Below are 27831 nucleotides of genomic sequence, written 5' to 3'. Positions count from 1 at the left end.
AATTTATTTTGCTAACATTTTCATTTTTATTTATATGCAGAGTGATGTGTAATAAAAATCTATGTCAAAATATCAGTCTAACAGAGCTCTTTTAATAACCATAAAACACAATTCCAAAAGCTAGGAAATCACTGAGTCAGAATTTGGCAGCATTTTTTTCTTAGGGGTACATAAAATAATGGTTCATCTTGCAATCTGTGATGGTCTAGATTTAATGAAATGCGGTTAGTTGCAAAAGGAGGACGCAACTCTGGTTCTGTCTGTCCAGTCCTTGCTTTTTCCACTATAGCACCACGCTGCCTCTTACTGAGCGTTAAGCAGTTGTTAAATGAATGAAAAGATAGATATTACTAGCTCCAGTATGTACACAAAGATACCGAATTTGAGAGAAACAAGTCATTTGAGATCAAAGGACTTGAAGTCACAGCAATTCTGTCTGTGAGGTGGGGCTCGTCCGTCACACCTGCTGCTGAGTGGTCTCTCTGTGCCCAGCATCTGAAGGGGACTCCAGACTTTCTTAGATGGACTTATTATGAATTTCCATCCACTGGCTACATAGTGCTAAATGAATACTTGTGGAAGGAATTGGAATCTTAATTACTGAGATAGCCCCATGTGGAGGGAAGAGGGTACAGATTTACCAGACAAGTATGTCTGTAACTCAACAAAACAAATTTGGCCTTGAAATATGAGATTCCTAAAACAGGAAGGATGGACGAGATAGGAGAGGTGGGATGAATTACCTCTGTTTCAGCAATCAGTTGCTCGAGGCCACTCTCCATAATGACCCCTGGGTTGGAGGCCCAAGCTGGGATGAAACATTTCCTTTTGGTACAGCTTTTACTGTAGGAGGCATCTTAGGGCCTCAGTGATGAGACAGGATGGGGAGTGGGCTGCTGCAGGAAATAAGACTAGACAAAGCTCGAAATGAGTGGAAGGCTGTTTGAAGTCTAAGTATGGGAGGGTGTCGCTTCCCTCCTAACTTACTTGGCATTTTGTAGTGGTCTACATAAGCCATAATAAATATATGCCCGTGCTCTTTAGCTCAGTAATCCTATTAACAAGAGTCACCTTAAAATCATCCAAAAGAAGAAAAATAACGACCTAACAAAGATGTCATAGTAGTGTTCACTGCTTGAACTATTGATTCCCTAAAACTTAGTAGACTCTGACTCCTGGAGGAAATTTTATTCAGTTACATGTAGTCAGGGGGTCCCCTTCTCTTAGCTCATGAGTCAGCTGGAACACCTCTGTTACGAAACTCAGCACAGCATGCTGTAATTGCTTGTTTGCATATCCCACACTTTTGGGATTTTGTTCAAACAAAACGGGATTTATTGGCTTATGGAATTCAAAGAAGGGCTGACTGTCCAATCGTGGGAAGGTCAGGGACACAGGCAGGCTTTAGGAATAACGGACTTAGGATGCTAATGCCACCAGGGCATTCCTTCCACCCTGTTCTCTGCCTCTTTCTGTGCATCAGCCTTATTCTCTCCTTCTAGATGGCCTTTTTCCAGGAGAAGGAGATGTGGCCACTATTTCCCATAGATTAGTGTCTAGCTCTGTAAATTTCAAACCTTGTCTCTCTTCCACTGCCCACATGTGCCTCTGGTGTGGCCATTGGTGCTCAGAACACACATTAGCCTACAGTTAGGCAGTTACCTTGAGTTTCATCTCTAATCACAGCCTTCCTCTTCTCACCAGAAGCAGGAGACACAGATAGGCATTTTATAGACATGATGGGATGTGAAAATACAAAACACAATGTCCACAAAACAGTGTCAAGATAGTACACTGTAGAGTATTGGTTATTTCCCAGCGTGCTTACTGGGCTGTCTGGGCTGCAGTTCACTGCCGCTGCCCGGCATCATGACGGAGTATCGTACCACATACCTCTGGCCCAGGAAAAAAAATCAAAATTCAAATTTCAAAAAGTTCAAAAATTTCTACTGAATGTATTTCACTTTCGCACTGTAAAGTCAAGCATCCTAGATTCTACTCCCCCCACCCTCCAGCTCCATTACCTGCAGACTTCAGTGTCTCTCATTCGGCAGTGACTATTTTCCCAACACACTGACCTTGGGCTTGGCAATGTGACTTAGGTTGGCCAATGGAATTGCGAGCAGCCATGAAGTAATCCATATCCTAGCTGAGGCTTCATGCATATTTGCAGGGGGTGGCTTGGCCTCCTCCACCAACAGCCTGAGAAGAGCATGCCCCAGGGAAATGCTGCCTCTTCAGGCTGGGTCCTAGAATCAGAGACACGCGAGTTCAGCTGAGCCCAGCTGGCCCAGTAGTGGCACAGTTGACCCACAGACCTGTGAGCAAGAAACAAATGTTTGCTTTTATAAACGACCACGTTTCAGGGTTGTGTTTATATGGCATTGCCACAGCAAAAAGCTAACACTCCAGACCATGCATTTTTCCCTCAACCCCCTTGTTCCTTTTTTGAAAAATATTTTATATGGATGAGGATCGCATTAGGGGTACTAACCCTCCTGGTTTGCCTGAGTGATAGGGGGGGTTTCCTGGGATGTGAGATTTTCAGGTGTTCAAAAATAGCCTTATTGAGATATAGTTTACATTCCAAACAATTCACTCATTGAAAGTATACAATTCAGGGGCAGCTGGATGGCTCAGTTGGTTAGAGCGCGAGTTCTCAACAACAAGGTTGCCGGTTCAATTCCCTCCATGGGATGGTGAGCTGCGCCCCCTGCAACTAAAGATTGAAAATGGCAACTACACTTGGAGCTGAGCTGCGCCCTCCACAGCTAGATTGAAGGACAATGACTTGGCTTGGAGCTGATGGGCCCTGGAAAGAGCACACTGTTCCCCAACATTCTCCAACAAAAATTTAAAAAAATAGTAAGAATGTATATAATTCAATGGTTTTTAGCAAATTCATTGAGTTGTACAACCATCACTACAACTTAATTTTAGCACATTTTCATCCTTCCTAAAAGAAAACCCATACCCATTAGCCGTCATTCCCCATTGTCCCTGCCACCCCATAGCACCCACTAATCTTTCTGTCTGTATAAATTTACATATTCTGGACGTTTCATATAAACGGAATCATACCGTATGGCCTTTTGTGACTGGTTCTCTTAAGTAGCATGTTTCCTACGTTCATTCTTGTTGTAACATGTATCAGTACTTTTTCTTTTTATTGCTGTTGTATGTGTCTACCACATTTTTATCCACTCATCAGTGATGGACATTTGGGTTGCTTCCACCTTTTGGCTACTGCGAATAGTGCTACTATGAACATTTATATGTACAAGTCTTTGTTTGGACATCTGTTTTGAATTATTTAGGGTACATGCCTCGGAGTGGAATTGCTGAGTGATATCATAATTCTATGTTTAACTTATCGAGGAACCTCCAAACTGTTTTCCACAGCTGCTGCATGGCACATTCCTACCAGCACTGTAAGAATGATCCAGTTTCTCTACATCCTTGCCAATACTTATTATTGTCCTTCTTTTATAGTATAGCCATCCTAGTGGGGGCGCAGAGGTATATCATAGAGGTTTTGATTTGCATGTTCCTAATGACTAATGATGTTGAACATCTTTTCATGTGCTCTTTTGCCATTTGTATACCTTCTTTGGAAAAACTGCTATTCAAATTCTTTGCTCATTTTTAAATTAGGTTTTTAGTCTTTGTATCATTGAATTGTAAGAGTTCACTATATATTCTGGATACTTATCCCCTATAAGGTTGGTTAATATTTTTTCTATTCTGTGGGTTGTCTTTTTACTCTCTTAATGGTGTCATTTGCAGCACAAAAGTTTTAAATTTTGATGTAGTCCAATTTAGCTATTTTTCTTTGGTCATTTGTGCTTTTGGTGGTGTATCTACCAACCTCCTTGTTCATGGCAGACGTCTCTAAGCAGTAATGGCATTCTTTCTCACTGAATCTGGACTCCACCTACCTTAAAATTTTCCTCAACACTGTTCTATAAACGTTGCAGTTGTTAAAAGCCCAAGTTCTGGAGACAATCTGTGTAGGTTCAAATCCCCACTAGTGCTACCATTAATGGTGGTGTTTTCTTTGCCTCAGGGTCACTTACCAGACAAGGAAATGTTGGGTGTAGGTGAGAGAAATTGTGAATGGGAAGAGAGGAGGAAGATAATGAATATAGCTTATTCCATGAATTTTCTTGGAATGCACTTGACTTAATGGAGGGTCTGAGCCGATCTGAGAGTTCAAGAAATGGACTATACAGGAAACCTCCTGTGCATTACTTTGAATCCTCTCAGCCGTATATGTTTTTCAGGCCACTGCTGCCATAACTAGTTCTATAGGCTTTGTCAACTTTGTGTAAGGTACAACCTGATTATACCTTGCTCATACCTTGTGCCTCTTGCTTCATGCTCCGGGGTTTCTCTGACATCTTAGCGTGGGACACTTGTGGGAACCTACCCAGCACTAACACACGTACGTCCTAGAAGTGGGTGGAATGATGCCTAAGGGGCCATCAGTGACCAACCGGGACAGAAGCTTATGTATTTTGTCCCCCATGTTGTTTCCCCGAAGGATACCAAAAGAAGGGGTGAAGGATGCTGAATAGGTATACCAACTGCTGTCCACTTTTTCTACTAAATCAGAATCTATAGAAAGATTCTAGGCATCTATACCTGTAACAAGCCCAATAGGTTATTCCTATGCACACAAAACGTTTGCAAAACACAGATTTAGGGCATTTTCAGAAGGAATTTCCATTATAAGAGGAGCAGAGATTATGATTCTGGCTCACTTACACATCCCCTTGATTCATAGAAAAATGCTGCATGGCTTGGGCCTTCTCTTCATCTCCATCTTCACGAATGCTCTTTCTCTTCTGACTTGGCTCTCTGGTCCTCAGGGTCACCCTGCATGCGTACATGAACTTCCTTCGTAGTCTCTAAGCAGGACAACTTCTCTCTTAAGGAAGATTCCACCCCTTTCTGGGTTCCTTCCTGCATCCTGTTGTCTAAAGCTGGGTCCTGGGCTTCAGCTGGAAGGACGCTGATGTTCACTTCCTGCCAGCCCAGCAAGCTCTGGGTGACGAATGGCCTCACGGATGAGGGTGGTAGACTCACCAATGTGAACTTAGTTGGAAGACTGCACGTTGCAGGGCCTGCTGGTTCCCTTATTAGGTTTCCTTTCAAGTAAGCACATCTTTCAAAAACCACAAAAAAGCTTCTGGAAGCAATAAGGACATTTCCCCCCTGTTTATATGGCTCTCAACATCTTTTCAGAGAGTACTATTCCTTCCTGCACTGCTTGGGTCTTGGGGGCATGATAAATGCATACCCACTTCCAATGGCTGCTTGGTTTATTACCCACGAAGTGGTACTGGTTTTCAAAAAATTATTTTGATTTGGAGTCTCCCTCTGATCAAGTTGATAGTGGTTGGGTTAGGGTTTGGTAATTCTTCCTGCTTTAAGCAGTATAACATGGTAGATCTGGGCAGAGGGATGGGCTCCCCAATTCCTACAACAGGGACCACGTCTCATATCTCTGGTCATGTCTTTCCCTTAAAACCCACCCATGGTTCCCAGTTACCCCAGGATGAAGTCCAAACTTAGCCTCACATTCAAGCCTTTCACGATCTGGACCCTGCTTGTCTCCTATTATTATTTTGGACTCTTCCATTGCAGATGATAGAAACCAAACGCAAACTGAGTCAAGTGAAAAAGAGAAAGTATTGGCCCATGTATCTGAAAAGCCCTAAGCTACACTGACTTCAAGCCCAGCTGGATTCGGGAGAACACATAATATTTTCAGGAATGTCATTTCTTCTCATCTCCAGGTGATATCTTCTGCATTGGCTTCATTATTGTGGGCAGAATGCACAATGTGGAGGTAGAGATGAACACCAGAGTGATTTCAGGTTTAAGATGTAGTACTAGTTTAGCAAACTCAACAGAGAGTGACTGTAACTTGTCCAGTAAATTCCAGAAAAGTTCAGAAAAGCCTTTTATTAGGGAGGATCTGTTCTTGAACCACCACTGTGACTCTTGTCCACTTCTGATGCTCGGGGGTGAGGTCACCCCTTTTGAACTCCTTTTTTTGAGAATGATGTATAGGAGTTCTCAAAGGATATTTAGGATGATATTATTATAGAAGACGGATGTGGCATTACCATCACCTGCCTATCAGATAACTATGTCCCTCTTCTTCCTTCCTAACTGAGTTCAAATTTTGTTCGGCAACAAGGTGCTAAGGGAAAGAAAGTCCCTCCCTCAGACTCAGGGGATGAATCCTATTGGTCTAACCCAAGCACGGAATCCCCTATATTTTGTAGTGTTTGGTTTAGGGGTCTGCATGTGACCTGGCTCTAGCCAATGAGAATCTAAAGGGCAGTCTGCTAGAGGGCTCCTGGGGAAGATTTGTCTCTTGAGAAATGAGGGAGACCATCAAGGAGAAGCCTCTGCCCACCTTCTTTATTTCCTTCTTTGGATATTGTCATATGAGGGTGAAAAGCTTCAAGTTGTGGCAGCCATCTGAGTCCACGAAAGAAAAACATTCTTGTACACATCTCTTGGTAGACATATGCTTTTATTTTGTTGAGCATCTAGCCATTAGAGGAATTGCCGGATCATAGGGCCTTCTAAGCACTTTTTCTCAAAGTGATTGTATTAATTTACCACCTCACCAGCAACGTAAGGGGGTTCCAGTTGTCCACATTCTCACCAACACTTTTTATTGTCTGTTGTTTGAATTTGAGCCACTCTGGTGAGTGTGCAGTTGTAGCTCATTGCACTTTTATTTCCATTTCTCTGCTGACTAATTATGCTGAACACATTTTAAAAATATTTCTTGGCCATTTGAATATCCTTTTGTTTTGGATGAACTTGTTCAAGTCCTTTGCCCATTTTTAGTGGATTGTCTTCTCAGCGAGCGTTCACCTGAAACAAAATATCTTCTTCACAATCTGTGCTGCTTCAGAGAGGTCCATCCAACCTATTTCTTTCTTTCTTTTCTTTCTTTCTTTTTTTTAGAATTTTTATAAGAGTTTATTTGAGCCAAACTGACAACATATGCTGGGGAGCAAGATATCAAATGCTCCCTACCTATTTCTTCCCTAGACCTCTTACTCCCAATTTTCCAATCCTGTTTCTTCCAAGTCCCTGACCAACGAAACCATTAACTTTTTTTTAAAGATTTTATTGGGGAAAGGGAACAGGACTTTATTGGGGAACAGTGTGTACTTCCAGATCTTTTTCCAGGTCAAGTTGTTGTCCTTTCAATCTTAGTTGTGGAGGGCGCAGTTCAGCTCCAGGTCCAGTTGCCATTGTTAGTTGCAGGGGGCGCAGCCCACCATCCCTTGTGGGAGTCGAGGAATCAAACTGGCAACCTTGTGATGAGAGCCCACTGGCCCATGTGGGAATCGAACTGGCAGCCTTTGGCGTTAGGAGCACAGAGCTCCAACTGCCTGAGCCACCGGGCTGGCCCCAAACCATTAACTCTTTATGAATCAGTGTAGATCTATACCTCTGACTATCTCTATTTCTAGGGGAAGAAAAAAAAAAAAGCCATGAAGCACACCTCTGGAGGATCTGTCTCCTGGAAGTATTTGCCTTCTCTACTGTCTTTCAGGGCCAACCCTGACTGGGATGGTAGTGTCATCGCCATGCGTATTCAGACAGTGCCAAAATATTATGCCATCTCACTTGTAAATGATACCCAGGGTTTGTCTTCCTCAGGGTGCTGCTCATAAGACTATCCTATGAGGCTATAGAGACAGTTTGAGAGAGAAGAGGCAATGTATTAGAGTAGGCACCATAGGGATCTGGGAAATCAGGCATAGCCACCTGCCAGACTTAGACTAGGAAGCATAGCTGGTACAGATATCCAGGGAAGGCTGCTGCCTCTGCATCTGGTGCTGGCCTGGGTGTCCCTGTTGGTTAACAGGGCCAGTAATTGGAAAGAAGGACTGGATAATCTGCGATCCACTGGCATCTTTAACCAAAGTGCTATGACTGCTTCATCACTTCTTCCTTCCCAAACTCCCACAATTGTCTTTTTGGTCCTACCATAACCCAGGACCACATGGGAAAGGGGATTTGGGGATATGTAGTTCCGTCTTAGCCAAACACACAGCACAAAGCTACTACATCCATCCAAGAGTTCTTAATTTCAGAAATTATATATTTGTCCGTTTCACTATTTTTTTCTAATAGAGTATGACTCCCTATGGAAATTTTGCTACATCTTTTCATCCAGTTTCTCTTCCTGTTCTTTCCTTGATGTATTAATGATAAAGTCCATGTCTAGTTACTACAATTTCTGAATTATTTGTAGGCCTGATTCTAATTTCTGTTCTTTTTTATCACAATGTTGGATTTGATTTGCCAATATTTTGTTGACATTTTTAGCATCTATGTTCATTAGAGACATTGATCTGTAGTTTTCTTTTCTTGTAAAGTCTTTGTCTGGTTTCGTATTATGGTAATGCTGCCTCATAGAATGAGTTAGGAAGTATTCTCTCTGTTTCTATCCACTAAAAAGATGTGGAGAATTGGCATCATTTCTTCCTTAAATGTTAGAGTTCACCAGTGAACCCATCTGGACCTGGTGCTTTCTGTTTTGGAAGGTTATTAATGATTTGATTCAATGTCTTTAATAGATAAGAACTATTCAGATTATCTATTTCTTCTTGTGTGAGTTTTGGTGCATTGTGTTTTTAAAGGAATTGGTCCATTTCATCTAGGTTATCAAATTTGTGCACATAGAGATGGTCATAGAATTCCTTTATTATCCTTTAAATGTCTCTGGGCTCTGTAGTGATGTTCTCTTTTACTTCTGATATTAGTTATTTGTGTGCGCTCTCTTTTTCTCTTAGTTAGCCTGGCTAGAGGCTTATCAATTTTATTGATCTTGTCTAAGAATCAGCTTTTGGTTTCATTGATTTTCTCAATTGATTTCCTGTTTTAATTTTCATTGTTTCTTTTCTTCAGCTTACTTTGTGTTTAATTTGCTCTGCTTTTTGAGGTTTCCTCAGGTGAAAACTTCTATTACTGATTTTAGATCTTCTTTTCTAACATATGCATTCAATGCTCTAAATTTCCCTCTAAGCACTGCTTTTGCTGCATCCCACAAATTTTGATTAGTTGTGCTTCAATTTTCATTTAGTTCAAAGTATTTAAAAATTTCTCTTGCGATTTCTCCTTTGAGGCATGTATGATTAAAAAGTGTATTGTTTAGTCTTCATATATTTTGTGATTTTGCTAGTTACTTTCTGTCATTGACTTCTAGTTTAATTTCATTGTGGACTGAGAGTAGACATTGTATGATTTGTATTCTTTTAAATTTGTTAAGGTGTGTTTTATGGCCCAGAATGTGGTCTATCCTAGTGAATGTCCCATGTGAGAACTTGAGAAGAATGTGTACTCTGCTACTGGGTGAAGTAGTCTATAGATGACTCTTATATTTAGTTGAATGATATTAAAATTTTAGGAATTAGGAAGTATAACTCCTAGCACCTGCTTATCACACTCATGGACAAATAAGGTGAAAGATTTAGTATAATTTGGGAACCCTAGGGCTGGAGTTTGTTTCTGGGCTAATTTAAGTTAGTTAAAGGCTTCCTCATGATTATCTTCCCAGGGTAAGGACTCTGGAATTGAGTTCCTTATAAGCTCACACAGGGGAGTTGTGATCAGGTAAAAATTGGAACCCAAGATCTATGATATCCTGCAAATCTATGGAGACCCCTTAATTGTTGTTTAATTGTAGGTATGGGGATGTTTTGGATGGTATTTATTCTTTCGGGCGAGAGGGAAATGCCTTCAGCAGTCACATTACTCCTAAGCAGTGGACCTTCACTTTGGAGAATTGCATTTCTTCCTATGGCCTTTATAAGCTAATCGCTGTCACAGATAAATCTACTTCTGAGTCTTCCCTTGTAGGGAAACCTAACAATAAGTCATCTACATATTGAATGAGTGTAGAGTTCTTAGGGAACTATAAGGTTGCCAAATCTGTGAAAAATAGGATAGGGCTTCAGGGAACTCTTGTGGCATTACATTGTTGGCTTTTCCAAGTGAAGGCGAATACATGTTGATTCTCTTTGTCAGCTGGGATACTAAAGAAAGCTAGGCAAAGATCCACCACTGTGAACCTTTCTAAGTCTGTAGGTACATTAGGTAACAAGATATGGGATTTGAAACTATAGGGAACCGTGGTATCACAGTTTTATGAATTGCACACAGATCCAGGACAAATCTCCAACCTCGTTCATTTGGTTTTTTAATGGGTAAGATTGGAGTGTTATGGGCACTAGTACATGGAACTATAAGTCCTGGCTTAATTAAGTCTTTTATACTGTGTTTCCCCGAAAATAAGACCTACCACAAAAATAAGCCCCAATTAAGATCCTCAGCCAGATGGACGCATCTTCCAAAAGAAGATGACATGACTGTATTTGAATAAATGTAGATTGCTGTACATGAAAAAATAAGACATCCCCTGAAAATACGCCTTAATGCGTCTTTTGGAGCAAAAATTAATATAAGACCTCATCTTATTTTCGAGGAAATACAGTATAAGACCCAGTCTTATTTTCAGGGAAACATGGTATTTGGTAAGTGCCCTAGGATAGCTTTTGGTTTAGTGGATACTGAGGAGATTTAGGCAGGGGTTTGGAATGATCTATTTGGATTTCTATGTGTTCAGCACTCTTAATTTTAGTGGTTGAGGAGACGCTCACGGCCTTCAGGCCCTGCTGGGAGATCGGAGCTTTCATATTACAGGGTTCAGTTTCATCAATTCCTGCTTGCAGAGGGCAGAGCAGCTCAGGTTCAGGAGGGTCAGGAAATTCTAAGGTCATTTATTTCTTCTTCTGAGTTAAATTTTATATAACTTCTCACTTTAGAAAGTAAATCTCATCCTAAAAGTTTTACTGGGTGAGTATCACGCAGAAGGAAAGTATGGTTTTCCCAAAATGGCCCTGGTGCCACTGGTTTAGACACAGGTACCCTTTGAATTTGGTTAGGAACTCCCACAACAGAAATATTCTCTTTACTCTGAGGAATTTGCTGTTTCATGAAAGTGGGATTTAATGCAGATAAAGTGGCTCCAGTATCCACCAATAGTGCACTGGATTCTCCATTAATTTTTATTGTCATTTCCCCTTCCTCATTTAAAGGTATCATGGGGAGCAATTTACCCAAGGGTCCCTTGGAGCCCCATCAATGCTTATTATTATTATTTCACTAATCAAATGTTTTAAGGCTTCCCCTTAAGGAAAAAATAGTCTGAATTAATAGATGGAGGTCTATTAAATGATGGGTTCAGCAGGGGACATTCCTTTTTCCAGTGCCCTGGTTATTTACAATGAAGGCAGCCATTTGGTGCACAATAGTTCTGAGTGGAGGACTTCTAGGTCCTGGCTTGAAACGTGTTATGTGGAGGTCCTCTCTGTCCTTGGAGCTGTTGTGACTGCAGAGCCATAAGTTTATTGGCTGTTGAATTTTATCTTGCTCCAGGGATTTTTCCAAATGTTCAGCTAGGGCTGTTAATTCAGCAAGAAGGGCAGCTTCCCAGCCCAGCCTGTGGCTCCTTATTAGGCTATTCAGTTTGGGCCACAGTCTGCTAATGGATAAGAAAATCAGTGATTTTTCTGTGCTTGTGTTCAATCAAGAAAGCCCAGGATGTTTCACAAAAAGGGTTTCCAGTTGTGTCTTATAGTCTGAGTCTGGTTCATCCTTCTTTTTTGTTTGTTTGCAATATTAAATGACAGGCCAGTCTGTCTTTTGAGGAAATAACTTACCAATATTTTCAGGTAGGTCTTGGGCTATTTTTCAAGAGCCTTTTGGGCCATCCCTGGCTGAGTGAGGAGCATGTGGGTCTTTAATATTGCTCTTGGGAATCTCCCCATTTGGCTTCGGCCATCCATTTTTGGGAGTCTTTAGGTCCTAATGTAGTATGAATGATTTATTTGATAGAGATCTGGAGTCCCAGATCATAAGCTCCAATTAGAATTCTAAATTCCTCATAAAATTTTTGAGGATTGTCTTTAGGTTTTGGAAAATGTTGGATGATAGACCTAGGCTCAGCCACTGACCAAGGAAAAAGGATGGTTACATCTGGTATTCCAGGCTCAGCAGAAGGTTTCACTTTAAAAGGCATTAGTTTAACCTCTAGTTCACCTTCAGCGTGAAAAGGTAATTAAGTAAAGGGATTGGTAGGTTCACAATATTTAGGGAGAGGAGAGTAATGAGAAGGAGCGATCAGAACAGTCAGGGTCAAGTTAGTCAGTGTACACTTTTTTTAGATTCACCATCAGCTTGTTGCTTAAGCTTTTCATCTGCCTTTTGCAAAGAATCTTTTTAAAGAGGCAATTTTTGATTTATTTAGTTTCTTAGAAGCTAATATACCAATGCATACCAATAAAAAAATGCACCCTATTGTTTGGGAGAAATTCGGGACTTTTTTCTCTCTAGAGCACCTCATAAATGGATACGTTTATTTAGGTTAAAAGTTCCCCACTGTAGGCACTGTAATTTAAAATTATCTTTGGTAAGGTTACCCCAATGGCTCAGAAAAATAGGTTCTGAGCCCATAATTTGTATACATATAGTCAGGGTCCCAGATGGAGGAGTCCCAGATTGTTTGGACTAAGAGGAACCCATTTTTTCATTTTTCCCCCCTTATTACCTGAGGCCTCCCACTGGACCAAGTCCGGCTTAAGTCATACCCAGTCTGACACTGAACCCAGTCTGGTTTCCTATAAATTGGCCATCCCCAGACCCAGTCCAGAGAAAGAAATGCTCAAATAAGTTTGGAAAATTCATTTAAATGCAAAGACTGCAGAGCTTAGATCCATGTGGGACTTACCCATGACCTTCAGATGCATTGAGAATACAGTGCGCAAAGGGCTTCGCAGGTACACTCGACTAGTTGCAGGTTGCTCCTGTGGGGCTTTTTGGTCTTTTTCAGATCCCACTTCTGACACCAGAACTGTTAAAAGATAAGTTGAGGCATATTAAAATTCTAGGAGTTTATTAGAGCAAAAATAAATTGGAATCAGGCAGCACCAAACCAGAGTGGTTAGAAGTGTTCTGCTGATGGGAACTGGGAAAAATTTTTTATTCACAGTTTCGCTTTGCGTGGTTTCAGTTATCCACACTCAAGTGCAGTCTGAAAATATTAGATGGAAAATTCCAGAAATAAACAATTCATAGGTTTTAAACTGCACGCTGTTCTGAGTGGTGTGATAAAAATCTTGCACTGTCCTACTCCACACTGCTCAGGATGTGATCCCTTTTGTCCTGTGTATTCATGCTGTATGTACAGTACAGTAAGTTTGAGAGAGTGAGAGACAGAGATTGCATTCACATAACTTTTATTACAATATGTTGTTATAATTGTTCTATTTTATTAGTTCTTAATGTCAATCTCTTACTGTGTCTAATTTATAAATTAAACTTTACCAGAGGTATGTATGTATAAGAAAAAAAATAGTGGGCCGGCCGATGCCTCAGGTGGTTGGAGCACTGAGCTCTTAATGCAGAAGGCTGCGGGTTCGATTCCTACATGAGCTGCGCTCTCTACAGCTAAGATTGTGAACAACAGCTCCCCCTGGAGCTGGGCTACATTGAGCAGTTGGAGGTTGGTGTGAGCAGCTGCCGGCTACTGTGTGCTGCCATGAGTGGCTGGCAGCCATTGTGAGTGGCCGGCAGCCGGCAAGAGCTGCCGTGAGTTGCTGTGAGCGGCTGACTGACGACCCACCGGCAAACGACCGACCGCCTCAGCCAGGGGGAGCGCAAGGCTCATAATACCAGCATGGGCCAGGGAGCTGTGTCCTACACAACTAGACTGCAAAACAACGGCTTGAACCGGAGTGGCGGGGGGGAGGCGGAAGAAAGGGGGTGGGGAAAGAAAAAAGTAGCATATATTGGGTTCGGTATTATCCACAGTTTCAGGTGTCTGCTTGGCATCTTGGAACATATCCCCTGTAGATAAGGGGGGGGACTCCTGGAGGAAATGATTGATTGGTTATAGCTTAAACTCTAGTTGGCTGATTGTGATTTGTTGTCCTTAGGTTCCACATTTGTAACCTTGATGTACCTAAAGGCTTAGATTTTGGTTTGCTCAATAAGCACCACAACATTAGAGCCACCTCAGTCTCATAGCCTCCTTATTTAATTTAACAAGTGATACCATTTGATTAAAGCTTAAAAACATGAAAGTCATTGATTTATTTAAAAAAGTCATTGATTTATATTGTTTATGGATACGTGGGCAGTAAAAGTATCAGAACTTGTATGGGAATGATAAACACCAGCTTCAGAAAGTGTTCACTTGGGGAGGGAGGGAGGAGAGTGGAGCAAAAAGGCTTGCGAAAGGCTTGCGTAGGAGCTTCAATTGTCTCTGTGATATTTTATTTCTTAAAAAATGTTATGTAGCAAATATGTCAAAATATTTAGATTTGTTAAAGCTGATATGTATATACATACATACTGCGTTTCCCTGAAAATAAGACCTAGCTGGACAATCAGCTCTAACGTGTCTTTTGGAGCAAAAATTAATATAAGACCCAGTCTTATTTTACTACAACACCAAGTTTAATATAATATAATATAATATAATATAATATAATATAATACCGGGTCCTGTATTAATTTTTGTTCCAAAAGATGCATTAGAGTTGATTGTGCAGCTAGGTTTTATTTTTTGGGGAAACTGAATATATATATATCCCAAGGGTGCCAAAAAAAATGTATACACATGACTTGTATTCATCTTTTGTTACCTGTTTATATAGAGTATTACAATTTTAATAGTTTTTCCTTTCTTAAAACGTGTATACATCTTTTTGGCACCCTCTGTATATATAAAATATGTTTTTCTGTATGTTTGAAATTTTTCTAAAACTTTTTTTTTTAAATTGGGGAATATTGGGGAACAGTATGCTTCTCCAGGGCTCATCAGCTCCAAGTCATTGTCCTTCAAACTAGTTGTGGAGGGCACAGCTCAGCTCCAAGTCCAGTCACTGTTTTCAATCTTACTTTCAGGGGGCGCAGCCCACCCTCCCATGCGGGAATTGAACCGACAACCTTGTTGTTAAGAGGTTGCACTCTAACCAACTGAGCCATCCAGCTGCCCCGAAATATGTTATAATTTAAGTGTTTTTAAGTGTCAAGGATTTGGAGACTGGCAGGCTGGGGGTTATGTCTCCTTTTCACCGTTTACTAGTTGTGTTTTTGGACAAATTACCTCTTTTCCCATATGTGACTGTCCCTCTTGGGATGTCATACCCTAGTCACCCACTCTGAACACTTGATTAAATTAACACTGGGAAACAGCTTGCCAGTTTTCTCTTTAAAAAAGAAAGAAAGGAAAAGAAAGAAAAGCTACTGGCTGCTTTACTTTCAAATTTAAGTGACTGGGGTTGAAATGTCTCCCTTCCCTCTCCCCCATTCCCCAGCACACACATATAAAGTTTGAAGTTTCGACTTGTGCCTGGAGATAGTCTTTAGGTTTGGAATTCCTTTGGAATATGACAAGGTATGATTTAATTTACAATCTATAGGCCTAGTCCCTTTGACATTCACAGGCTCTATGGCTAATTGACTTTTGTTCTTTGAACTTTTGTTCTGCTCTCTGGAGAATGCTGAAAGGCTACTTTTCAGAACCAGTTTTATAGTTCTGAGACATACTGGAAAGTAGAATCCAGATTTTGTGGCATATTTGGATATAGTGAGGTTTTTGTATCTACCGCTCTAGAAGCTTCCTGTAGAAACAATGTTTGCAGTTCATCGGTTCTAGACATCAGCACGGCCCTTCCTTTAATGGGACTGCCCAAGGAATCACACTGAAGCATGGAACAAAGGCTCCGATTCCGCCTCAAAAGATGCTGGCCTTTGTCTCCTGGGAACAACCACCCTTAGAAACCCTGGTGCTGGAGACACCAGACGGTAGACTAAGCATCTGAGTCAGAGAATGGAGGGGAAGAGGCGAAGTGCAAAAATGAGGAATTCTGGGTTTGATACAGGCTTCAAAGTTCCCAGCTTGTGACCTAATTGTCTCCACCCCCTAAATCTATTTTTCTTTTTGTATCCCTGTCCCTCCAATCCAGATACTTGGGAGTTAGCCTGACCTTTTTCTGATCATCACATTCAATCAGGCACCATGCCCTGTAGATTCCACCCTCAATTTGGGACCACCGAGAGCCTCCCAGGGGCCTTTGTTAGAAATTGGTTAAAAGGGGGGGGTTCCCTCTGGGCTTGCGAATTAGGAAAAGATGCTCTTTCTGGGCGAAAGCAGCTTTCAGGTACATGTTTGGCTAACAGATAGCTCCTTGGTGAGAAGAGGTATCCTTTCCTCCTGGCAGTCGCCAGGTTGCGTGGCTCAGCTGGGGGCAGAGGCGGCATCTCATCCCCTCCTCGCCTCTCTAGCGCCCCTTGTGTGCAGTGAAGATTGCACCACGACGTGCTGCGACCCTGCCCGAATCTTTGGCCTCCTCTTCATGGGTCATTCGTGACGATGTGGACTGCTCGAACAGTGGCCCTTCTTTCTTCTCCCTTTCCTCCCTTGTGTCCTCAGGGCTGCCTCCTGAATGCTCCGCACACTGGCTCCAGGCACTCCTCTTGCCTTCAGGACTCAGCGCCCCACCCGAGGCTCTTGCCCTGCTCATTTCCATTTCGTCTTCTGCCTCTCCCACCGGAAACCTTCCTTCACCCCGAGCTTTCCTGGCCTCCGCCTGGAAAGTCCTTGCTCCTTTCTCCTCCTGGCAACACCTCCTGGTCTTTCAAGACTTAGCGCAAGCAATACCTTCCCTAGGAAGTCTTCCTAGGTTGGGTGGCCTCTCCCTTAGTACTGATCACCTTGCATTGCAATCTAAGCCGGCTAAATACTGGGCACCGGGACACAGTGCCTAGAACCTACACTACTTTTAAGGGCTCATGATAACCTTTTGATTCATTTTGAAATCAGAAGACAAAAGTGAACTTTAAGGGTCAAAGAAAATACGTTTTTTTCTCAAATCAGAAAAAGAATAAATTTGTAGGGTCCTCAAAAATCCATTAAATATTTTTTTCTTTTTATAGAGGAAGATGCCCATGGAGGCAAAAGTACCCAGGGCCCATGGAAGTCATGATATGGCCCTGGTTGCTACTGTTGCTCCCTTCCCACAGCAAACCCAGTAGATGGAGAGCTCCTAGGACCCGTCAGGGCTGTGCTATGTTTTTTTTTAAATCTTTATATCCCCAGCCCAGGGGTAGGTACTCAGACTGCATCAGTAAATGCTTTCTGAAGAAGTGAATAAGAAAATAACGAATGAGTGGCTTTGGGTGAGACTCTTGACTCTGAGTCTCCCTTTCTTCATCTGCAAAGACAAGCTTCATCCTCATAGGGAGGCTGCAAGGATCAGATGGTGAGTGGGAAATGCTTTGGAACTGTGGAACTTGGAGCCAGTCCTGAACATCCGCAGGATGTGGGCAAGGAGAGGAGTGCTAGAGGTTATTAAAAACGGCTCCAGGTGGCTTTGATTGCTTTCTTTTGGTAACAAATAAAATTATCCTATTTATACACTTAAAAAGAAAGTGGAAGGACATTTACCAAAGTGGCTCACAGTGGCCAGCCCCGACCATGGGTTACCTTTGCAGTATCTTTAAAAAGCACTTAGGGGCCCGTGAAAACCAGGGTCTATGTCTTACTTTCCCGTTGTGTCCCTGGGCCTGGCACAAGAGAATGACATCATGAGTGAAGGAATCTCCCATTCCATGGCCTCATCTGGCACCCCATCAGTACAGGGCCCCCTACTCCCAATGGGTGAGAGGAAGTGCAGCTCCACTCTCAGAGCAAGGCCAGCAACCGATAGCACAGATGCAGGACCGAGACTCAGTTTACCCAAGGTGATAGGTCTTGCAAATCATCATGGGGACTGAGGAAGAGATGGGACATCTCCAATGGTCACAGACACCTTCAGGGACTTAAGGAATTTAGTTCCCATCCCATCTTCACACTTAGGCGATAGACTTCCTGTGTTCCAAGTCTTTAATATTTCCCATAGCTCCCGGAGGGCTGGGATTGTTGCCTTTTTATAAACCGCGGGTGCCTGTTAAGTCATAAACATTATCAGACTGCTCTGTCTTCTTCAGTGCTGTGTGCCCAGCTCCCAATAGCAGGCGGACACACAGTAGGTGTCGAGTGAGCTAACGAAATCTATGAAGTGTGACTTCTCTAAAGGATTGCTGGGACTTCTCCAGCAAAAGGAATAACCTACCTCTAGATAATTAGACCCTACAGGGCCTCCAGCACCCTGTCATTTGGACCTCTAGGAATCGCTTTTGTTGTGGGCGACCAACCACAGACAAACCGAGCACCTGCTCACCCAGTCAGTCCTCGCGGAAGGACCCCAGGTTGCCGCGCCCCCGGCTGCTTCTCGGAGTCCCTTCTCTCCGCTTCCCGGGAACTGGGGGGCCCGAGGCACCCCGGGGGGTCGCAGCCAGGGTCCGCCCCAGCGCTTCCCAGCCGAGGTGGCACGCGTCTCCAGGTGCCCAACACCCCGTCCAGGGTTAGCTTTCTTCGCCTCTTCGAGCGGGGCGGGGGGCCTGAGGGCCTCGTCTGGTACCCCCAGGCCTGCGGGGGCAGGAGCCTGAGTCACCGCGGCGCACGCTCTCTCCTCCGGCTTCCATCCTGGGGCCACCTCCGCCCTGCAGCATCGGGCCTCGGCGTAGCCGGCTTTCCCCGGGTCTCCAGCGCGACCCCTCTTCCCGGCCCGAGTCTCCGCGGGCGGGCGGCCGCGGCCCCCGCCCCCAGCTGGCTCCAGGGGAGCTTCGCTGGTCCACGCCTCCAATGGAGAAGCCCGAACTCCTAGCGCTCCGGGGCAGCTCCCGCGGGAGGGGGCGCGGCCGCCCCCGCGGCTCCACCCTCTCTACGGGGCCGCAGCCATCTGGGGCCCCTGCCAGTCGCGTCTGCTCCGGGGCCCGTGCCGAGCTCGCGCGGGAGGAGGGCGTCTCACCGGGCGACCCCCTGCTGGCGCCTGTGCGCTAAGATGCCCCGTAGGGACAGTGGCTGCCAGCTGAGCATGGGTGGAAACGCGTCGCAGCGGACGCAGCGCCCCTCGCCACCTCGGTGACCCTTTAGGAGCCCGGACCAGAGCCCCGGTGGCGGGGGTGGGGGCCCGCGCTGGCGGCGAGGTCCGTGCTCCTAACGTCCGGGGAGGGCGCCGGCTGCTAAGGCTCTGCCGGGCTCGTCGCCTCCCGCCTCTCCCCACCAGCCCCCCGCGAGCTGGCAGAAAGAAATAGCGCGCGGCCCCTTTAAATTTACCCAGGAGCCCTTAAAGGAGCCCCAGGGGCCCCAGACAGGAATCCCCACCCCGGTCCAGCTCGCGCCGCCGAGCGAGCAGCCTGCCGTCCGTGCGGCCGGCTGCCTCGTGCATGCGCCCCGCGCCCCGGGGCTCCGTGCACCGAGCACCCTGCGCGGGCTGCCGTCGGCCCCGCGGCCCCGCGCCCCGCCGCCCCGGGGCCCCGCTCCGCAGCGCAGCGCATGGAGCCCGGCGGGGACCACCGGAGCCGAAGCGGCGGCGGCTGGGGCGGCCCCGGGCCAGCAGTGGCCTCAGCACAGGGCCGACGGCTGCTGCCCGCCGGATCAGGTGGCGGCGTAGAACCCGAAGAGGACGACGGCGGTAAGGGCAGGGGCCGGCGGTTTGGGTGGGGGCCCCGGCATGGGGGAGGGGAGGGCTGCGGCTCCGGGCCCCTCTCCGCCACCGAACAAAGGGGGGGACGCGGGCAGGGCGGCCGGGGGCGCCACCTGGCGGGCGCGGATCGCGGCTGCAGGGCCAGCGGGGGAGCCCCCCGCCCAGCTCCGGGGGTCGGCCCGCGGGGCTTGGGCGGATCCCCTGCCCCTTAAAGGGCCCCGCGGCCCCCGCCTTGGCAGCCTGTCCGGAGGGCCCCCAAAGGGCCTGGCCACAAACCACCGGGCGCGGGCTCTAGGCTGTTGGACTTGCGGTACCCGCCCCTTTCTCTTTCAGACTCCCAGGTGGTCTCCCTGGTCAGCTGTCTCTTAAAAGTCTGCCCAGACCATGGGTCCCTTTCGGGGACTCCCCCCCAGATGAGCGGAGCTGGGAACTCCGCTGTGTTAAGTCGGGCTGCCCCTCTCTTGCTTAGAGACAGGAACCCTTTTTTCTTTTTCCCCGCGTTCTCCCTGGGAAAGAGCATAGCTTGCGCCTCGGAGGCCCCACCCCTACCTTCCCCACCGCGGGCTGTTTTAAAGGAATGGGCTCGTCCACAAAGGCAGACACCCCGTTCTGCCCGCGTGTTTTCTCCTCCTATCTTTTCAGAAAAATTTGCCACAATTTATCAGCTATAGTGGGACCATCCAGCCCTCCCCATCTCCTCTAAAAGGAGATAGTTTCTTCATTCCCTTGTTGCAGGGTCAAAATCTTAAGACCCTGTGAAGGTTCTGTCAGGGTTAGGGAGGCTGCCCCAATCTTGGAGCTCCCCTCCCAGAAACTCCCCATCCTCTTTTGTTTTTAAAGAATCTCAGCTCCTCCCCTTTTTTCGGCTCTTAAAGGGCTAGTCCACCTTAGACTCACATAGATCCAGCGCTGGTAGGATGCTTCAAGACCAGCTAGCTATCCAGTGCCTTGGCAGACAAAGAGCTTAGGCCCAGAGAGCAACATGACCTATCAGAGGTCACAGAGTAAGTTACCAGTGAAGCCAGGACTGGAACCCAGGTCTCTTTAACTCTGAAGCCAGTGCTTTATCTTTGGATCTATTTAAACCAAAACAAACAAAAAAACCCAATGGTGACAGGAGTCCTCTCTGATCCTGTCTTTTGTTTCCCTGACCCTGAGATTCTCCACTTGGAGAATGACCACACCTGTCCGTTCAGCTTATGTGGCCAGGAGACCCTTTTCTAAATAAAATAGGGTCCAAAGTGTAGGAAGGGTGGGGGGCTGCTCCAGACCTCTGTTGTGAAAGGGAACACCACTGGGTTAGTGGGCTCTGCCCTGGCCTCTCTGGTACCCGTCCTCTGATGCTGGGCCTTGGCCGACTTGCTGCCAGAGCAAAAACCAAATCCCCAGAAAGACTTAATGGACTCCTGGGGGTGGGGACCACTCCCTGCTACAGAATCTCCAGTAGCCACTCTGGTGGCCCTCCTGCCAACCCTTTTCAGAGTCTCTGGGGAAGTCAGGGTCCTAAAACCTTCTTTCCCTGGAGGTTGACAGCTTTGTCATGGGGATTCTTCCCATGTGTGCCTACGTTTGGGGACTGACAATGCTCCCTAAAATGGGATTCTTTAGGAGGCTGTGTTGGAAAAATGAAGAAGCTCTTTGGGTGGGGCCCTCCTGGCTGGGGCCTCAGGAGGGTGGGTCCTGTGTGTAGCCCTGGATGCAGACAGATGCCCCCTTTGTTCTCGCCCCGCTGCTGCCTGCTCTGCTCCAGCTGTAACCGCCCCGGCATTCTGCTCTCCTGGCTTTACCCCTACAGCTTTCATCCAAAAAGGGTGCCTTACAGAGTCAGCTGCCTCTTTGGCCTTCACCTTATTTTTTAAAAAGTCAGAGCTAGACCCTCAACAGCGCCTCACATCCTTTTGTTCTTGATTCTCTCTTAAAGGGCCCTCGCTCTTTGTAAAGGGCCAGTGTTTTGACTCCCTGCTCTCCGACATCCCTTTTATTGCTGTTGACATCCCTTTCCTGCTCCTGAAAGACCCCTTTTCCCCCTCCCTTTCTCAGGATGCAAAATCAAAGCCCTGGGTTCTTTCCCTGGAAATTGGAGATTGAAAAACTGCCTCCTTTTTCCCCTCTTCAGGGCAAGATCTTCAGCTGGAAGGGGGTGCCTTGGGGTCCTGGGGGAGTGCCCCCCTGCCCTCCTCCAGGGCCAGGGGACCAGCATCTTCAGGCAGGAAATACTCAGACCACTGTGAGGCCTGGGCCTCGAGGCCTGGAAAGAGCCGCATCCCGGGCCGTGATCACCGGCGTTACTACCACGACCACTGGCGGCTGGAGTACCTGATGGACTTCAACCCTGCCCGGCACGGCATGGTGTGCATGGTGTGTGGCAGCTCCCTGGCCACGCTCAAGCTCAGCACCATCAAGCGGCACATTCGCCAAAAGCACCCCTACTCCCTGCATTGGAGTCCCCGGGAGAAGGAAGTCATCAGCAACAGCTGGGATGCCCACTTGGGGCTGGGGGCCTGTGGAGAGGCTGAGGGCCTGGGGACCCAGGGGGCTGAGGAGGAGGAGGAGGAAGAAGAGGAAGACGAAGAGGAGGGGGCTAGTCTCCAAGCTTGCCCACCCAAGGGCCCAGGTAATGCAGGACATGGAGAGGCAGGGGCTTGGCTGGCAGGTGGGGCCAAGTGCGGACAGCCCTGGCTTCTCGGCCAACTAGCTGATTTCCTTTGGGTGGGGTCTGCTTATTGTCTTTATTGTACAACAGTGGAGGAGGAACAGTGGGACGAGGGGTTCTCCGACATCTCAGACAGCTTTGACATTCTGTGGTTTTAGAAGGATCAAGGAGAGTAGAGGCTGGAGATTAGGGAGGGGAAGGGCGACTGGGAACAGGAGCTGCTGGAAAGGTATGGCTGACAGTGAAGACTAGAGAAGGGGCTAGAATCGGAGTCTGGCGGAGGAGTGGGTGGGCCTTAGAGTTTGTGTGCGGGAGGATTAGGAGATGGAGGAGTTAAGACTTGAGGGGAGAGGAAGAGAAGGACAAAGGTTAGGCTAGGGGCTCAGAGGCAGAGTGAGGGAGAGGCTTGTGGAGGATCTGGCTGTGGTGTGTGTGTGTGGCTCCCCCAGAGGGTCAGCATCTCAGTTCCTTCCCTCCCTCCAACCCTTTCAGGCAAAGCCCCAGCTGGTGGGGGCGGCAGGCGCCGGCGACGAGGGGGCTCAGTGGCACCCTGGGCTCGGCGTCAGCGCCTCTGGGCCTCCCGAAGGGCCGGGGGCAGCAGGGGGCTGGGCGCTCGGCGCCTGGAACGGAGGCTGAAGGAGTCCCTGCAGAACTGGTTCCGGGCAGAGTGTCTCATGGACTATGACCCGCGGGGGAACCGGCTGGTGTGTATGGCCTGTGGCAGGGTACTGCCCAGCCTGCACCTGGACGACATCCGTGCCCACGTGCTGGAGGTGCACCCCAGCTCCTTGGGGCTCAGCGGCCCCCAGCGCAGTGCCCTGCTGCAGGCCTGGGGTGGCCAGCCTGAGACAGTGTCTGAGCTCACCCAGTCCCCACCAGGTGCGAGGCCCATCCTAGGGCCGAGTCCCCATCATATAAGGGCTGCAAAGGGATCTGTGCCCCAAACCGGGAGGGAATCACTCCCCCTGCCCCACACTGGCTGGGGCCTCTAGCTTGGGGCTGGAGTAAGGAGCAAGGGACGTCCTCGGCGTGGGTAAGGGCGTCCCAGCCAGCAGGCTGAGCCCCTCTCCCTCACCCCTTCCCCAACAGATGATGACCTCGTCCCCCAGGACCTGACCAGAAAGAGCCAGGACTCAGCCCCCGCTGCTGGAGCCCCCTCCTCTCAGGATCTCAGCCCCCCAGACGTAAAGGAAGAGGCTGGCTGGGTCCCTGAGAGGCCCGGGCCGGCAGAGGAGGAGGAGGAGCTGGAGGAGGGCGAGAGGGTGGGGGTCCCAGGCCGGTCGCCACGGGGCCGCGACCTCCGCCGCCACTACCAGGAGCGCTGGCGACTGGAGTACCTCATGGAGCTGGATGGCGGCCGGCGCGGCCTAGTGTGCATGGTGTGCGGGGGCTCGCTGGCCTCGCTCAAGATGAGCACCATCAAGCGGCACATCCGCCAGCGCCACCCGGGCTCCACGCGCCTCAGCGGGCCTGTCAAAGCCCTCATCGCCCAGGAGTGGAGCGAGAAGGCCGCCCACCTGCTGGCCCTGGGGCTGCCCTGCCCTGAGTCCCCCAGGGACCCTGCCGCCCCCAGCACAGCCGCAGCCTCCGAGGAGGGGGGAGGGGAAGAGGAGGAGGAGGAGCCGGAGGAGGAGGAGGAGGAGTGGTGGGGTACGCTGGTGGAGGGCTAGAGATGGTGGAGAGGGCGAGGGACCCAGCCAGGCAGGAAGAGTGCTTTGGGGAGCCACTGGGTAGAGGGGCTGGTGAGAATGTAAGGTTGGAGGGGAGCTTGGGAAGGATGGGACGGAAGGGCAAAGGTGAAGGGTTACGAAGCTGAGATGCAGGACCCGGGCTGCTTTCCCCCCACCGACTCCAATGCGGTTCTTTGTCCCTTTCTAGGCGATGTCCCGCTTTCCCCTGCGGAGCCGTCGGAGCGGCCTGCCGAGGAAGAAGAGGACGACGAGGACAGCCAAGAGCCCAGGGGACTAGCCTTCCCGCCCCTGCCCCCGCCGCCACCGCCTCCCCCACCCCCGCCCCCCCGCCGCCGGGAGCAGCGGCGGAACTACCAGCCGCGCTGGCGGGGCGAGTACCTGATGGACTACGACGGCAGCAGGCGCGGCCTGGTGTGCATGGTGTGCGGGGGCGCGCTGGCCACGCTGAAGGTCAGCACCATCAAGCGGCACATCCTGCAGGTGCACCCCTTCTCCATGGACTTCACGCCTGAGGAGCGCCAGACTATCTTGGAGGCCTACGAGGAGGCGGCGCTGCGTTGCTACGGCCACGAAGGCTTCGGGCCGCCCGCCCCGGCGCCGCGCGATCGCGGCGCGGACCTGAAGGCGGGCGCCGTGTGTCGGGCGTAGCGGGCGTGGCAGACTCGCGGGCGGGGCAGGGCGGGGGCGGCCTCGGACTGGGAGAGCGCTGCCCCTGTTCCCCCCTGGCTGGGCCAGGCGGAGATTGGGGGTCGGTGGAGTGTCATGTTGCTCCCGGAGCTAGTCGGACCTCGGGCCCTGGCCTTCCCTACCCAGGGCCCCACGTTTCCCAAGAAGCCACAGCGGCCTCCAGGCATTTGCACGGAGCGCTTCCAGCCCCGGCCTGCGTCCGGCAGCATCCCCGCCAGGCGATTCTGTGCGGGGCCGGGATGGGGGCGTCGACAGTCAGTATTAAGACCCCAAGGAGAATGGAGGGAAGGGCAGGAAGGCCGGGCCGACCCCTTCCCTAGTCGGGGGCCTAGCTCGCCAGCGTTGCCCGCCAGCAGGCACGGCGCCCGAGTCGGGCTGACTGCCCTTGGCCTTACTGGTGTTCGCGGCCGCTCGGAGGCCTGGACTGGGGACACAGGCCTGCACGAAAGGCGGGGACCGGGAGCCCGTCGGGCGGGGAAAGCTCGTCGGACTGCTGGCGGGCGGTGGCCAGGGGGCGGGGCGGAGCTGGGCTTGGGCCCCGCCGACTGCGCCCTCCTCCGGGGCGGGCTCCGTGGGGACAGCATGCTGGCGGCCCCACCCGCCTCCTGGCGCCTGCCGCGCCCGCCGGACCGAGATCTTGTAAAAGGATTAGCACTTTTTTTCCTTTGCGCCTCTCCTGCTCCGGAGGCCTCCGTTCATCCCTCAGCTTAGGCGCTGTTGCTTTAGCGCCCTCGTCGGTCCGAGCCCGGGGCACTGGAGGTCCCGGTAGTTGGTGGTATATTCCCGTCCCTTCCCTGTCCCTTTTTGTACGCGGTGGGCGTGCCACCCGTTCTTAGCCTCCAGGGCCTGGGGCCGGGCCTCGGCCTTCCTTTCTCTTCCCCGCGACAGTGCCAGGCCCTGTGGTGCCGGGAAGGGGCCCCGCGATCTCCCAGGCAGGTCCGAGAGGGATGTGTAGATTGATTCTCCTGTGGAGAACAGGTGGCCCCCGACATCAGGCCCTTTTTGCTCTTTGTATTTTATTTTGAAACTGTATTTAATGCTTTTATATGAAAGGGGGAGGGGCGGGGAGAGAGCTGTCCCAGTCACCCTTATGTGCAAATGTCTTATTTATTATGCGTGTATCAGAGATAAGCTGTGAGGTGGTGGAGAAAGGACCTAAAAGAAGGAGCGAGTACGGGGGGTGGGTGGAGGGATGAGAGGATCCCAAAACATCCCATACTAATGTGTGACTCTCCAGGCCACTCCTTTCGAGTCGCCAGGCCCCAGTATCTGCTCTTCACATAGCCAGGTCACTTCTTTTGGTCTTACAGCCTGAGTGGGGAGGTCAGCGGTTGGGACTTGAGGGCTGGGCCAGGAGGGGGAGGGGCCCTAGCACCTGGGGCCAGGGGCTGCCTCTGCCAAGAGAGCAAAGAGGAAGCCCTTCCTCTCATCCCAGCTTCCCCATACCCCCAGGCCAGAGCCCAAGGTTCAAGTGCCTCAGGCCCAGTCCCCTTGACTCTTCCTGATTTGGGAATTGGATTTTTTACCACGGATTTTATAGCATTTTTATATAATTCAAGATTGTCAGTTGGAATGACCTTGGAGATCAACTAGTATTTGCCCCCCATCCCTTTCACAGATAGGTAAAATGAAGCCCAGAAACTGAAATGATCGCATAGCCAGGTAGGCACAATACAAGAACTAGAATAAAAGAACTACTTCAGTTTCTTTGCACTACACAACACTGCCTCCCAATCTCTGGTAAGTTGTTAAAATTTCCCATTAGACCTGCCACAAGATGGCATGTGCTGGGCACTGCAGGCCATCACAGTGCACTTGTGACCTGGGATAGCCCAGAACTGCACACTTCCCTGGGATGAGTATGGGGCAGTTCTTGCCACCACGGGCTTCAGCTGGAGGGGGTGGGCAGCAGCCTTCTCTTGCAGAACCGAAGTGGGGGTGACTGCTGCCTGGCCCAAGGCCTCCCGGGTAGGGCAAGGGCTCTGACATTGTGTCCATTGTTGATGCCACCAGGGAGTCAGGAAATACTGTGGGTTGTCAGTTGACTGAAAAGTGAATTCCACTGTTTGAACCTCCAGGATTTTTGAGACAGTATTAAAAGCTTGAGAACAGGGATTATGGATGGCACCAGGCTGGGCACTGCCATTCTTTTCTTTTCCTTCACGCATGTTGTTTTCAGATCCAGAATGAGTATTCTACCACTTTTGCTACTCTGCCTGTTCAAAAATAGTAGGCACATCGGGGCAACTTGTTTGCTAGTCACCCAAGCCCACTGCCGAAATTCAGGTAAGCCAGGGCAGAGAGCGAGGTAGGAATGGTTTTCCTCTCCATAGGCAGGGAGCAACCTTAGGACAGGAGTGGGTGTCTTCATGGAGAGGCAGCCCTGAGCACTCCAGTGGTTCTTAAAGTGGCCACCAGACCAGCAGCATTGCATTAGGAACTTACTAGAACTGGAAATTCTTGGGCCCCACCTTACTGAACCAAAAACGGGGGTGGGGCCCAGCAGTCTGTTTTGATAAGCCCTCTGATGACCATTAGGCTCACTGAAGTTCTGCGCACCAGTCATCTAGGAAGTGCCACTGTAGTGATTCCTATTTTGTAGCTAGCTGTGGCCTCACCGCTTAGGGGTCAGGGGGTCCTCATCTCTAGGTGTGCCTCCTTGCCTTGGGTGTCTGAACAGGTCAAGTTCATGAATTTTTCGTTAATGGTATGCTTGCTATTATGGCCAATATGTAAATGTTACTCTGAATACATATTTATATACCATGTTAGTGACATTATTCAAACATTTGTATGCGTATTTGTGAAGTTTGCATCAGTTATTACATTTTTTTAATTTCAGCCTAAGTTTCCTAAGAGGTATGTTGAATAAATTTGAAAAATCCAGCTTAAGGGTCACGGCAGCCTTAGTTTGGAAAAGAGCAAATCCCAGGTGACAAATTGTTTCAGTAAAAATTTGATGTACTTTCCATTTCTCATGGTGACTCTCAAGTGCATTGTGGCTGTGTGACTTAGAGGCTGCTTTGTATGTTGCAGGCGGGGAGCCCTCCTAGGTTGGTGTGAGACCGAACTGGGACAACAAACCCCTCTGGCCCCTTCCATTCCTCATCTTTCTCTTGAAGCTCACTTCTTAGAGGGGCTCTTATTTTCTTTCAGAAAC

At 48.7% G+C, this 27831-nt stretch overlaps 1 protein-coding gene and 1 long non-coding RNA gene across 4 annotated transcripts; one reads left to right on the top strand and one right to left on the bottom strand.

Annotated features, from left to right (window-relative positions):
- Positions 1–2: 2 nt before the first annotated feature.
- LOC109438192 (uncharacterized) lies at positions 3–24501 on the bottom strand. Of its 3 annotated transcripts, XR_012497619.1 has the most exons (4): positions 24363–24501; positions 12833–12955; positions 2079–2318; positions 3–1895 (listed from the first exon to the last, which is right to left on the bottom strand). It is a non-coding gene; the product is annotated as an uncharacterized LOC109438192 (long non-coding RNA). The 3 variants fall into 3 exon arrangements; XR_012497618.1 differs by having other exon boundaries at positions 3–2318; XR_002136356.2 differs by lacking the exon at positions 24363–24501 and adding an exon at positions 18333–18517 and having other exon boundaries at positions 3–2318.
- ZFTA (zinc finger translocation associated) lies at positions 19207–27557 on the top strand. The gene is made up of 5 exons (XM_074336522.1): positions 19207–19628; positions 21757–22254; positions 22786–23172; positions 23383–23943; positions 24172–27557. Exons 1-5 carry the CDS (start codon positions 19490–19492, stop codon positions 24630–24632), a joined length of 2046 nt encoding a protein of 681 aa, XP_074192623.1. The 5' UTR covers positions 19207–19489; the 3' UTR covers positions 24633–27557.
- Positions 27558–27831: the final 274 nt, after the last annotated feature.

Source organism: Rhinolophus sinicus, linkage group LG06 (genome assembly GCF_036562045.2).
Source record: "Rhinolophus sinicus isolate RSC01 linkage group LG06, ASM3656204v1, whole genome shotgun sequence".
NCBI lineage: Eukaryota > Metazoa > Chordata > Mammalia > Chiroptera > Rhinolophidae > Rhinolophus > Rhinolophus sinicus.
This window is presented reverse-complemented; position numbering and strand designations above follow the sequence as displayed.

Excerpts from the sequence above, each read along its gene's own strand:
- ZFTA (XM_074336522.1), top strand. The coding sequence starts at position 19,490 with ATGGAGCCCGGCGGGGACCACCGGAGCCGAAGCGGCGGCGGCTGGGGC. Across the intron at positions 22,255-22,785 it reads TTGCCCACCCAAGGGCCCAG|GCAAAGCCCCAGCTGGTGGG; the intron begins GTAATGCAGGAC and ends CAACCCTTTCAG. Across the intron at positions 23,173-23,382 it reads GCTCACCCAGTCCCCACCAG|ATGATGACCTCGTCCCCCAG; the intron begins GTGCGAGGCCCA and ends CTTCCCCAACAG.